A 14,677-nucleotide genomic window follows, 5' to 3' on the forward strand; every position below is an offset into this window, starting at 1 on the left:
TGGGTGGGCATAATTTTAATGAGCTTATGCCTGGGCAGTCACAAATGAATGAACTCACGTGTTGGTGGTCAGTTGATAATTAACTATCGTGTGGGTGGCCATATGTTAATGAGCTCAAATGTAGGTGGTTATATGTTAATGAGCTCATGTGTGGGCGGTCATTTTTTAATCAACTCTCTTTTGGGCATCCATATGTTAATGAGCTTGCGTGTGGGCGATCATATGTTAATTAACTCTTGTGTGGAGGCCATATGTTAATGAGCTCAAGTGTAGGTGGTTATATGTTAATGAGCAGGTGTATGTTAATAACATAACAGTCATGTGAATACCTTGGGCAGGCCATATGTTAATGAGCTCAAATGTAGGTGGTTATATGTTAATGAGCTCATGTGTGGGCGGTCATTTTTTAATTAACTCTCTTTTGGGCATCCATATGTTAATGAGCTTGCGTGTGGGCGATCATATGTTAATTAACTCTTGTGTGGAGGCCATATGTTAATGAGCTCAAGTGTAGGTGGTTATATGTTAATAAGCAGATAACATAACAGTCATGTGAATACCTTTTAAGAGTTTTAAAAAGTATGTAACCATGGCTATGTTTCGACTCGACCTTCCATTTCCAGCATAGCAAATGAACCAGAAGTAATTTCAGCTGACAATTTGTAAAATCTCTTTCCCGACTCATTATTCGATCAGACTGTGTTTGTTTCATAGCAAGAACTAACCACACAATATCTCGTCTTCTCCTCTGGGGCAATCTGCGATCCCATTACATACACGTGAAACATTCACACATGTACGGTTATCACATGAGAAACTGTCGGGACAGGGAGGAATCCGAGTGGAACCTGGGGAAAAAGGTGTACAAGCAAAAGTATTTGATATATCAGTACATTTTCAGATACATTTGATCTTGTAATAAAAACATATGCAAGTGTTTAGAGCTCCTTGTATGTTTTGTGTGATAAAACTACATATTACACATGTCCGGGCTTCACCCAAGCACCATCTTCTATCGTTCTTACAGAAGTTTCAACAAAGAACCTCTTCCTTTAACATACAATTTTTGGCTTCTTGAGTTGCTATATGGCTCTTTAGAGATTAAAAAGTTCTTGACGTTTCACAAAAGTGCCCTAAAAATGTGTGTGTTCTGTACCGCAGTTGTCAACGCTCTCATCTGAAGCGTCTCTGCAGTGTGCCATCCCGTCACACAGTTGTTGGTGTTGAATACACTGGTCTCCAGTCTGACAGAGGAACTGGTCCGGCTGACAGATGCGAGAACACTGTTTCTCATCGCTCCCGTCCAGACAGTCCGTCTCGCCGTCACAATGCCACGCTAGTGGCACACACTGCCCGCTTGTACAGCCAAACTCAAACTGACTGCACCCTGAAATCAACAAGCACCTTACTGAATTCAATGAAACTGATGACAACTTCCACTACAAGATTTACTCGCATAAATATAATGACAGACCGGAATTCTTCAGATATTTATTTTGATAAGATGCTCTCAAACAATAAATGGATCAAATTCTACACTTTGGTAGCATTTAAATGATTTCTGTAGTATTGAAGTCTGCTTATGATGTTAAAATAGAGCAATTATTATAAATCAAGTTAAAACATTTTGAGGAAATAAGTCTTTTCTTTGGAATAACGTACAAGTATGAAAGTAAACATGGTCAATTTTGATGCCATGTTAACTGTAAGACTTCTTTAAGTAAATAACCTCTGTTATAATTTGCCAACTTCTGCAGACTTGTGTTGCTCAATACAGAACTTGTGTTAATATGCAAATGTGGGCTGTTATATGTTAATGAACTAATGTGAAGACGCTCATATGTTATGGAGCTTGTAGTATGTGGGCAGGCATATGTTAATGAGCTCAAGTGTGGGCGGGAATATGTTAATACGCTTGTGTGTGGGCGGTTGTATGTTAATGAGCTTGTGTGTGGGCATTGTTAATTTTTTCACAGTTTTTTGTTTTAGTCATAGTTTTAGTCTTTTGACGAAAATGTCCTTTAAAATTAGTAAATATTTCGTCATCTCATGTTCATTAGTTTTAGTCAGTTTTAGTCTGGCGAATATGACAATTTTAGTAACGTTAGTTGATGACGAAGTGCCAAACAGACACAAAAATAAGTGTGTCAAACTGTAACAGACCAAACTTTAATCAGATATTCAAACATTTAGGGAAACTTATAAACATTTTCTGATTTAAATATGTATCAAACATATAACTATACATAGCCTACTGTCCTTGTTGTGAAAAAAACTGAGCTCCTAAAATAATAATGAATAGACTGAAAAATCAGCAACTTTTTAGGAGTTAGCCTAATGCATTCTGAATCCTTAATGCTTTAGAGACATATTAATTTTCCGTGAAAGGATGTTACATTGCGTGTAGTGTGTTTCTTATGGAAACTGTATTCACAACGCAAGTTACGCAATGCAAATTATACATATTCTGACTAGCGCATCATTTAGTTCAAGTTCACCTGTTCATTCGTTTCACTGTGCAGATGTAAGTTGTTATATTATATATACTGTATGTTATTGATATAGACTACTATAGTGATTAAAATCATGTATAACTAGGCTGCGTCTGAATGACGTTTTTACCCAGTTTTGAAGCGGTTCATTTTGCCAATGTTCAACTCACACAGCTCAAGAGGAGAAATCTGCAATTATTAAGGGTTAGATGAATCTGCATCTAATATCGTCTTCTATATACAGATTCCATAGATGTTTCTTCTCCTTTTCATATCTTGCCCTGTTAATTTCTTGCAGTATAATTTTTTATCTTGTCATATTTTCGGCAATAGTATGCTTTATTAAAATCATGATGCGCCTTTTTCATCTTGTCTTTGTTATCATTGAAGAAATAAAAAAAACCTTCATCAACGAACGTTTTCGTCAGTGACGAGATTAACACTGTGTGTGAGTGGTCATATGCTAATTAGCTTGTGTGTGGGAAGGCATATGTTAATGAGGTCATGTCTGGGCAGTCATATGTTAATCAGCTTGTGTGTGTGGGTGGTCACACGTTAATTACCTCTGTTATTTTTTGCCAACTTCCGCAGACAGGTGTAGTTCACACTGTTGTTCATCAATGATGGGTTAAGTGAGTGAGTTTATATGTGGGCAGGCATATGTTAATTAGCTCATGTGTGGCCAGTCATATGTTAATGAGCTTGTGTGTGTGAGGTCACATGTTAATTTGCTCACTTGTGGGCAGGCACATGCTAATGAGCTCACTTGTGGGCAGTCATATGTTAATGATCTTGTGGGTGGGCATATGTTAATAAGCTCATGTGTGGGCAGTCACATGTTAATGAGCTCATGTGTGGGCAGTCATATGTTAATGAGCTCATGTTAATGATCTTGTGGGTGGCCATATGTTAATGGGCTCATGTGTGGGCAGTCACATGTTAATGAGCTCACATGTGGGTGAGGTCACATGTTAATTTGCTCACTTGTGGGCAGGCGTATGTTAATGAGCTTGTGTTTGGGTGGTGTATGCTATTGAGCTCACTTGTGGGCCATCACATGTAAATGAGCTCACGTTTCGGCGGTAATATTTTATTGATCTTGTGTGTGGGCTGTCATATGTTAATGATCTTGTGGGTGGGCATATGTTAATGAGCTCATTTGTGGGCAGTCACATGTTAATGAGCTCACGTGTGGGCAGTCATATGTTAATGAGCTCATGTTAATGATCTTGTGGGTGGCCATATATTAATGAGCTCATGTGTGGGCAGTCACATGTTAATGAGCTCACATGTGGGTGACCATATGTTAATAACCTCATGGGGCTGGTCATATGTTAATGAGCTCATGGTTGTAAAGTCATAACCTCTTTTTCAGGCGTACGTGTTTGCAGGTTTAGTTTCACAGTATGGAATGTCAAACTTTTTTATTTGAAAAGAGCAAAACAAATACAATAAATGTTGTGTAAATACCTTTAACAGGACAGATGACCTCATCGATGCCAGTCGGACAGTCTCTGTGGCCATCACACACTCTTTCTGCTGGAACACACTGATCGCTGGGACACTGGAACTCTCCAAGAGCGCACACACACCCTCTCTCATCGCTGAAATCACCACAGTCATCGTGACCATCACAGCGGTGGAGGTACAGCACGCAGCGACCCAACGCACAGCGGAACTCATCCTGTCTGCACACTACGCCACAATCTGGAACATTACAACAACATTTCAACATTAACATTGTTACACAGAATCAACACCTTTGCATAGTCTATAATGACATTCATTTAAAAATATATATATTTTATATTTTGGTCTCTTTGTCACAAAAAAGTTTCATATGACTTCAGAGGAGTTGGAATATAGCACATGAGTCATATGGATGACTTTTATGGTGCTTTTATGTCTTTCATATCACTAACACACCTAAACGTAAAAGAACATACCATGCTCATCAGAATCATCTGCAAATCCACAATCCAGCCTGTTGTCACAGACTTTACTGGCAGCTAGACAGCGTCCGTTAGAACACCTGAACTCTCCAGCGGGACAGCCAGGTTCAGGTGTGGATGGGGCACAAAAGTCCTCATCTGATTGGTCGGCGCAATCAGGGTGTCCATTACACTGGAGCTCGAGCGGTAAGCAGGCGCCACTGGAGCAACGGAACTGACCCGGAGCACAGGTGGACGGACAGCGCTCGTCAGAACCATCACTGCAGTCATCCTCATTATCACAGACCCAGACAGCAGGAATACACCGCTGAGAGCCGCCCGAACACCGGAACTCTGAGTCCAAACAGGGTGATGGAGGAGGACATGGAGAGCCAACACAACGCCACGTACCTTCAGAACAAGAACTAAAGAAAGAACAGAGAACTTTAGATTAAATGGGTTATATAATATATATGTTTTTACAAAAATAGCTTCAAAATACTCTTTTTGATGCAAAGCATTTCAGACACATATGTAAATCCCCTTTCCGCATATGAAATGAGTAAGAGGTGTTTGCTGCGTTCAAACACAAGCTGCTGCGCTCGGTCCAATAAATCTAATCTTTCAACTCATGTCATGACTATGTAAGGCCAGTAAAATAATGCAGAGAAACAAGTTGTTACACCTAGAAAAGTAGTCCCACCGCTAAAAAGGCAATTCAGACAACTTTCCAAATCAAATAACACACATTAATGTACACAAGAATTCATTCAAGTGCTTTCACAAAAATGTTAGCAGCACATTTCTGCTTTTAAACACCTCAGATGTCTTGCCCCATTGACACCAATTGCAAGTGAATAATTGTAAACAATTCTTTAGCGCAGGGACAAGTCAGAATTATTTTCTGTGGTATTGGATGGTATGACACAGGCAGAGTTCATTTTCACACGTTTTTTTATTTTTTACAAGAATGTCTTTTCAATTTAGTCATCTCATAATGTAAAATATTATTTAAGGGGTGTGCAGTGAAGCCATTATCTGTATTTGTATCTGGTCATATGACAAAATTATCTGTATCTGTCTCTGTATTAGGATAGAACCGGGTGTGGGCGGGGCTTAAAACAGAAGTGCATCAAAACTAAATGAAACGCCCATTTTTAAGTGTTACTCTTACATTTATAGTTTCTATTAATAAAATATGCCTTGAATATGCCTTTTCATAATTATAGCCTAATAATAATATTTATTATTATTATTATTATTATTACTATTATTATTATTATTATTATTATTATACAATTACTATTTACAAAAAGATTATTATTATTATTTTTCTCACCAGATGAATCTGAATTTGTAGGCTACATTAACTGTGGAATATGTTGTGGTTTCTCCTGGTATTTCTGATATTAATATCTGCATGAAACTGAAATTTCGTTCGTCTGTGCATGCATTACAACATTTTTCTGGAGGCAGGAGGTGTCAAGCAAAATGTGAAATGTCAAACACAAATTTTGCAGTGAATAATAAATACATAAATATTAAAAGAAATGAAAATAAAATCAATATAGCCTAAAAGCAGGTGAAAGTCCTGTAAATCTGTCATGAATTTATACGACAGGACACCATTATTTAGTTAAATAATAATAATAATAATAATAATAATAATAATAATAATGTTGCATTTATATAGCACCTTACCAGAGTTCAAGAACACTTAACATTTTCAAATTTAGCACAGTTTAAAGAAGAAAAAAGACGGAGCATGTTTCAGTTTCTGTGTTTTACATAAGTAGGAATATTCCTAATAATATGAATATTTTGTATATAATTCGAATGAATTCGTTATTCGTTTTGAAGTAATTATTCGTGCCTTTCCTAATAAGGTATTCATCTTCGGGCACATCCCTAATATTTTAGTAAATTTTACTCTGACTAAAATGTTATATAATTTTAGTGGACTTAAATAGCATTTTAGTAGACGATAATGTGCAAAATGACAAAAATATGTCTTATCAAACTGCAACATATCAAACTTTAACAACATTTTTTTTCTTCCCTTTTTCTCCCCAGTTTGGAATGCCCAATTCCCAATGTGCTCTAAGTCCTCGTGTTGGTGTAGTGACTCGCCTCAATCCGGGTGGCAGAGGACGAATCTCAGTTGCTTCCGTGTCTGAGACCATCAATCCGCGCATCTTATCACGTGGCTTGTTGTGCGCGTTACCGCGGAGACCTAGTGCGTGTGGAGGCTTCACGCTATTCTCCGCGGCATCCACGTACAACTCACCACGCGCCCCACCGAGAGCGAGTACCACATTATAGCAACCACGAGGAGGTTACCCCATGTGACGCTACCCACCCTAGCAACCGGGCCAATTTGGTTGCTTAGGAAACCTGAATGGAGTCACTCAGCACACCCTGGATTCGAACTTGTGACACCAGGTGTGGTAGTCAGTGTCTTTACTCGCTGAGCTAACCAGGCTCCCCACTTTAACAACATATTCAATATATACAGTATATATAAACTATTTACAATTATGTAAGATTAAAGAACATGAAAAAACTGTCTGCTGAAATAATAGCATATAATGAATATGCTGAAGTATTAGCTACTTTTTTGAAATTACTCTGTTGTGAATTCCACACATTTAGACAGTTTGGGATACTGCATTACTGTACGAGTAGTGTGTTTTAAAGGAAATGGCATATTCACGATATTCGCAAATTACACGTTACTAACACGGAATTTACTTCAAGTTCACCTGTTCAGTGGCTTCATTTTCTGTGCAGATGTAAGTTGTAATATGGTGATTATGTTGTGGATATAGATGATTAATGTATTAAAATAAATAAATAATTTAATTATTTAATTATTAAATAAATAAATATATTTAATTGATAAATTAATTAAAGTATAAATTAAAATAATTTATATTATTAAATTATAAATTATTTATAAATAATTAATTAATAATAAATACATAATTAATTAATTAGAAACAGTAATTTGTTTTATTAGTGCTTTGCTAATATCTTCCAATATTTTTTTTCTCATCATATTTTTGCTAACAGTATGTTTTAATTAAAACCGTTGGATTATCAATGTGTCTTTTTCATCTTGTTTTCGTTATCGTTAACAAAATCCAAAAACCCTTTGTCAAGGTACATTTTGATCAGTAATTTTTGTCGAGATAAACACTGGATACATGTCCATAGGGTTTCCTTAGTTCTGTAAACCCTTCATATCAATTGTAATCAAGACACAATCATGATCACTTGGCAAAAGATGATAAAAAAAATATTTGCTCTAACTGACCAGTTCTGACAGTGTTGAGTGACAGTTGCTCCTGCAGGGAATATAGATCCGTCCCACTCACATGGACACTGAGACACAGGGATACAGATGCTACCTGCAGATGAGACACACAAATCATCATCATCATCACACTTCCTGTGAGCAGCAAATTAATGAAGACTGACTATAATAGCTACAGACAAGTGGCTACTGCAAACTTGACAAACAGTTAAAAAAAATATCAGACAAAAACACACATATACACTCCTCTTACCGTGTCGTACGGTGCCGTGTGGACAGAAGCATCCCTCCACACAAGACAGAGTGCTACAAAGATGGTCAGAGCTGGAGGGAGTGCTGGAACACGCAGGAGAACAGGCAGGACCGCAGGCCTCGTAAACTAATCCATTCTCACACTGCAGTGCTAGAAACAGACAGACAACAGTTAACACACTCACACTCTAACACTCCATTTTTGTCCAGGGACAGGTAAAGAATAGTACATTACAAATACTGCATAGTTTTTTGTACTGGAACCAAACACTGTGACTTTGTCGAGACCACCAACACAAAAACAATAAATAAAAAATAAAATAAAAAAAACAACCACACACATTAATTTGATTAAGAAAAATAACAATTCAAAAGAAATTGTTCCATTGTCCAAACGGGTCATTTTGACCCGTATGGAAAGAACCAGTTGTGATCTTTCACATTCAGACTTTCTGAATGTTTAAAGGCTTTAATTAGCTTTCTGTACATCTATGAATCAAATTTGACCTAAAAATATTTTTAAAATTATCTAAAATTTAGCCCCTAGCCCCAAACTGTTCTCCAGCCCCCTCACCTGCTTCATCTTTGCCACAAACTGCATACTTTCCTCTCAAACTGTAACGTTTGTAAGAACGAGGCGTGATGAGGATCTATGTGCAGGCTTTTTAATTAAAACTCAGAAAACTAAACACAAGGAAATCAAAACATAACAAATGAACAAACCGTTATATCCAAACAGGTTAAGAACTGACAATGAACAGCGGAAAACACAGGGATTAAGTATATAAGGACCTAATGAGGAAACAAGGAACACCTGGGACTAATAATCATAAGAACCAATGAAACAGAGACAAAATGACAAGAACTACAAAACCCATAATCAAACACAAGACAGGCAAAGAACAATAAACATACATGGTGTCCCCTAGAATCACCAGCATAATCTTGACAGAGCCCCCCATCTAAGGAGCTGCTCCTGAAGCTCCACAACACAAATAATACACAAAAAAAAATATTTAATGGGAGGAGCAGGAGATTATGGAGCACAGGAGGGGAACGAGAGGAGCTGAAGGCCATGGGTGAATCCAGAGATACTACTGGAGTGTAAGATGGACCAGGCGGCCAAGGCAGAGCGGTCAGAGGGTCCGGAGACTGACATGAATCAGAAAACCAGGGTGGTTCAGGCAGATGGCCAGGAGACCAAGGAGAACAGGGCAGACCAGGTGTATGGTCAGGAGACCAAGGTGGACATTGCGGAGCAGCAGATGACCACTGGGAACCCGATGGATGACCGTTAGAAGCTGGCAGGGTCCAGGAAACAGGGAAATTAGAGAGCTTGGAGGTCAAGGCAACCTGGGACTCAAAGGGTTCATAGTTTATGGTAGCTGGGGATTCAAAGAGTTCAGAGAGCAAGGCACCATGGGACTCTAAAAGGCACTAGGGAGTAAAGTACTAGGGAGCAAGGCACTAGGGAGCAGGGCACTAAGGAAGGAAGTATACTGGAAGTGGGTGGCCGCTGGACACTGAACAGACTGGTAGCTTGTGTCTGACCTGTGCTGACCACTGGATTGAGCAAAATACTGGTCGACGGCTGCTGGGGACTGGACAGGATCGTCGATGGTCAATGGAGATCGAAAAGGCTCGAAAGTCACCGAGGACTGGATGGACTCGTCGACTGCCTCAGGGAACCGGACAGGCTCGTGGACAGCCTTGGGGAACCGGACAGGCTCGTGGACAGCCTAGGGGAACCGGACAGGCTCGTGGACAGCCTCGGGGAACCAGAAAGGCTCATCGACAGCCTCGGGGAACCGGGCAGGCTCACCGACAGCCTCGGGGAACTGGACAGGCTCGTGGACATCCTCGGGGAACCGGACAGGCTCGTGGACAGCCTTGAGGAATCGGGCAGGCTCGTAGACAGCCTCGGGGAACCAGACAGGCTCGTGGACAGCCTTGAGGAATCGGGCAGGCTCATGGACAGCCTCGGGGAACCAGACAGGCTCGTGGACAGCCTTGAGGAATCGGGCAGGCTCATGGACAGCCTCGGGGAACCGGGCAGGCTCGTCGACAGCCTCAGGGAACAGGGCAGGCTCGTCGACAGCCTCAGGGAACAGGGCAAGCTCGTGGACAGCCTCAGGGAACTGGACAGGTGCGTGGGCATCCTCGGGGAACCGGACAGGCTCGTGGACAGCCTCGGGGAACCGGACAGGCTCGTCAACAGACTCAGGGAACCGGACAGTCTCGTCGACAGCCTCGGGGAACTGGGCAGGTTTGTGGACAGCCTCGGGGAACTGGGTTCTTTAGTGCCGTTGTACACTAATTCAGAATTTATGCATGTTGAATGATTTTCAATACGGGTCAAAATAGACCCGAAGGACAAAAGGAAGGTGCGGATTCTTAAAGGAATATTCCGGGTTCAATACAAGTTAAGCTCAATTGACAGCATTTGTAGCATAATGTTGATTACCAAATAAAATAATTTTGACTCGTCCCTCCTTTTCTGTAAAAAGGCAAAAATCGGTGTTACACTGAATGGGGTCAATCCGTAAACATTAAAATACTCACTGTTTCAACAGTATAGCCACAAGATGTAAACAATATGTGTGTTAAGATGATTTTAGTGTGATAAAATCACTTACTAACCTTTTCTATGTAAAGTTATATCCAATTTTACAATTTAGTTGCCATGATGATGTAATGTAAACGAACCCTAAAATGACTGTAAAAATGATGATTTAAACAACTTTACAGCTTAAATAATACTTGAGTTTTAACAGAAGAATTCATGTAAGTGCTTTTAAAAAATTATAAACTTCACATTTCTGCCTTTGGCCCCCATTGACTTCCATTGTAAAGAGTGAGACATTGTGAAACAAACAAACTCACGGCACAGTTCTTGAGTCCTCCAGTGTACATACACTCCTTTGCGGTTACACTCTTCGGCATACGCAGCGATCGCTGTACACAAACACTCACAGTCGCCACCTGTGTCACACCTGAAAAACACACAGCATACATGCTTGTTTTCATCAAACACTCTTACATCTTTCTGTACAATTTAGGCCATCAAGATACCCAAAGGAAAATTGTATTACTCATGTGTCACTCTTTCATAGTTCAGGAGACCTAATTTGAGTTATTAATTTAGTTTTCAGATGTTTCTCCTAAAATTCATACAGTACGAGTATAGAGCTATAAAATGAATATGGATTGCATAGTTCTGATCAGTTGGTCTCAGAAGGATTAGATGAGAAATGTTTGAGTTCATACTGAGTTCAAGAGAAACATCTAAGAAGCAGGAGACTTCAGCAAAAGTCAAAATATCAAGTTTCTTACCCGCAGGCATCAAAGACACACCAGTCGTAGTACTGTTGGTACGGCACCTCAGAATGACACAAACTGAAGAGCTCCTGACCGATCACGGCACATTTCTTCTTCGCCCATGTCACTCGGTGACGGTTGATCTGCAAGAGAGGTCATGCAAAGGTCATTCAATGATTGCAAGGGTTGGGATATGATTCCCATCCTTGATTACAAGATACTCAAAAACAGGCTCAGTTGATGCTGTTGGATGCTGCAGTCGAGTAGGAATGCATGTACGCAGCCAAAAGTACCACAAATACGAATGATTTAATGGCTACATGAATGGTGCTTACGACGCAAGGGTCGCGGAGGTCCTGGTCTGTGACATCAGGACAGGACGGACTGAGCTTCCAGGAGTTTCCAAACAGTTCTGGAGTTGATTCCATGATGCCTTGTCTCGTGGTGAAGTCATTCTCTGCATCTCCATCAAAATTCCCACACAATCCTCCCACTCGGCCACGCAAATGAGGCATCAATCGCACGTAAACACGCATACCTTTCCACAAAAATAAATTCCACATCAACATGATTCACAGATGATCCAAAGAAAATTAGTGCTTGTTGAACACATGATACAAAAACAGGGGTAACAGATGTACCTCCGTCCCAGAGCAGAGTGACCCCAAGTCGAGAAGAGAGGGACACAAATAACCCGACCCGCTCCAGAATCAGTCCACTGCCTGAGTATGACTTCGGAAGAGTGACTGGAATCCCGTTGACCATCACAGATTTACCTGAAAGAACATGACAGGTGCAAAACATGGATTTATTTGACATAGTTTATTAATGTAAATCATGAATACAATAAAAAAAAAATTATGTTAATATTACAAATTAGAGCTTAAAACCGGGCAGTCTTTTGGTAAAATTTTGTGAAGAACGGTGCTGTAAAATATATACTGAATTATTAAATTTCTATATTATTGATATATAAATCGTTAATTATATTTAAATAGAAAAAATATATAAATAATATATACAACATTTAGAATAATATAATAGAAGTATCTGACTGGGTTAGTTCATTAAAAATTAAACTTTTTTCATCTACTTTTTAACTTAAAAAAACTTTATTTATTGATTTTTTTTATTAAATAAGTACTTAGTTCTTTTACATGATGTAAAACATGGATTTATTTGACTGAAATCTTTTTTACATTTTTATATTAATGTAATAAAATAGGTCATATATATATATATATATATATATATATATATATATATATATATATATATATATATATATACATATACAGTATATCACATTAAAATATAATATAAAATAATTTCCTTACTTAATGTACTAAATAAGTACTTAATCCTTTTACATGGTGCAAAACATGGATTTATTAAATTTATTGTGAAAATGATAAATCACATAAATCTTGTCAAATAAAATATCTTAATGTAAATCTGAATATAATCTGATCAAAGGGCTGTAAATGGATATTAATTAAAGCCCACAACTGAGCACTCTTAGTGTCAAATTCAGTCAAAACAGTGCTGTAAAATCTATATTGAAATTATAAGTTTTTAAGTATATTACAAAATATGTAAAAAGCTATTTAAAAAAAAATAGAATATACAATAAAAAGGAACATCAGAAAATACATTTGCAACTATTTTGCATAAATATAATGACATAAAAATAATAAATAAATTATTATTGTTAATTATTATTATTAATAAAATATTCATAATACATATATGATATGTAAACTCTTCTTGACTAGTTAAATAAAATATCAGTGGTATAATAGTGGCTGTATTCATACTGATAACTAATGTGTAAGATAAATGTCTTATGATGTGTGTTTCACCTCTGAGCAGGTGTATCGCCGTGTTGCCCACAGTCAGAGTGACAGATTTTGTGCAGGTGACCCCTGTACTCCCGCAGGGAACATTCTCAGCGCCCACACTGAACAGTCCGCTTGTCTCCTGCGCCAGCACATACTCACAGTCACCCAGGAAAGAGAAGTATCGCCCGTCAAAGGTGATGTAGTGAGGGTCACCTGTAGCCACACAGATGCCAGCACATAACGACTGATCGCAGTGCCAACGCTGCTCTCTGCAAACACTGAGAGTGAGAGAGAAGATGACAACCCAGATTTACACAGAGAATACAGACAAATAAAACTTGAAACTTTACATCATAAGCATTTTAAAGCTGTTAATTAGTATTTTCAGTCCTAGTTAAAAATAACATTGTGCTAAATAATTTTTAATGATTTAGCTAGTCACTTTAATATTCATAAATTAACTTTTATTTACATATATGCACATGAAGTAATGTAAAATAATGTAAAAACAAAATATTTAAATAAAATAAAAGTAACAAAAGAATGTAAAAACATAAAAGAATGCAAATAAAATAATGTAAAATAACAGAAAAAATTATGAAATAAATAATGTAAAATAACTGAAATAAAAATAATGAAATAAACTATTTTAAAATAAAATGTAAAAACAAAATAATGCAAATATTTTTTTTTTAAATAACACAAATAAAAATAATGAATTAAATAATTTAAAAACCAAATAATGCAAAAAGTAACAAAAGAATATAAAAAAAATAAAAGAATGCAAATAAAATAATGTAAAATAACAGAAATAAAAATAATGAAATAAAATGTTTTAAAATAACAAAAACAAAATAGTGCAAATAAAATAATATAAAATAATTGGGTTAGGGTTATTAACCCTAACCCTAAAAATGAAATAACATAAAAATTACATGTAACAAAAAAAAAAATAAATAAATAAATAAATTAAAACATAAAATAATGCATATCAAATAATGGAAAATTATGAAAATAAAAATGCTGTGGGAGCTTTGGCCTTATATTCTTCACTAAATTTCTACCAATGATTAAGATGATCTTCTACTCTTAAGTAGCGGAAGGTGGGTAATATCAGCCCAAAAAGCTTGCACATTTACAAAATTTACAGGAAATTTAATGAGACATAACGGAGAAGTCTCCTGAGCTATGAAAGAGCAATAAGATTGTCTTCTGAGAAATCTTAATGTTGCATAATCTTTAGAATGATACCTGGGAACTGGGACACAGCCTTTGACTGTAATAATCAGTTTCTGCTCACCATGAGTTGCAGTCTTTGGAAATTGTGTCATTGGTGAAATAAAGTTTGCCATTGTGGTGGCATGGACACTCATCCGGCTTTACACACTGATCGCCCTGTCAACATATAATAACATGAGTGGATTACAGAAAGGTTTACAGGTATAATGCAAAAATTCCCCATTTGGTTGAATGGTGAGTCTGTTATGCTGACTGAGCCAATCAAATTATGTTTAGCATTTTATGCCC

At 37.6% G+C, this 14,677-nt stretch overlaps 1 protein-coding gene across 1 annotated transcript in view; it reads right to left on the reverse strand.

Moving 5' to 3' along the window:
* Positions 1 to 14,677, reverse strand: part of sspo (SCO-spondin) — a 149,044-nt gene that overhangs the window by 105,889 nt on the left and 28,478 nt on the right. Inside the window, 12 exon segments of the mRNA XM_051682192.1 lie at positions 726 to 848; positions 1,157 to 1,387; positions 3,963 to 4,199; positions 4,439 to 4,848; positions 7,740 to 7,833; positions 7,993 to 8,142; positions 10,875 to 10,984; positions 11,325 to 11,452; positions 11,645 to 11,847; positions 11,951 to 12,085; positions 13,172 to 13,428; positions 14,451 to 14,545. Of these exon segments, the coding sequence (XP_051538152.1) occupies positions 726 to 848; positions 1,157 to 1,387; positions 3,963 to 4,199; positions 4,439 to 4,848; positions 7,740 to 7,833; positions 7,993 to 8,142; positions 10,875 to 10,984; positions 11,325 to 11,452; positions 11,645 to 11,847; positions 11,951 to 12,085; positions 13,172 to 13,428; positions 14,451 to 14,545 (2,173 nt within the window).

The sequence above is a fragment of the Myxocyprinus asiaticus genome, chromosome 41 (assembly GCF_019703515.2).
Source record: "Myxocyprinus asiaticus isolate MX2 ecotype Aquarium Trade chromosome 41, UBuf_Myxa_2, whole genome shotgun sequence".
Taxonomy (NCBI): domain Eukaryota; kingdom Metazoa; phylum Chordata; class Actinopteri; order Cypriniformes; family Catostomidae; genus Myxocyprinus; species Myxocyprinus asiaticus.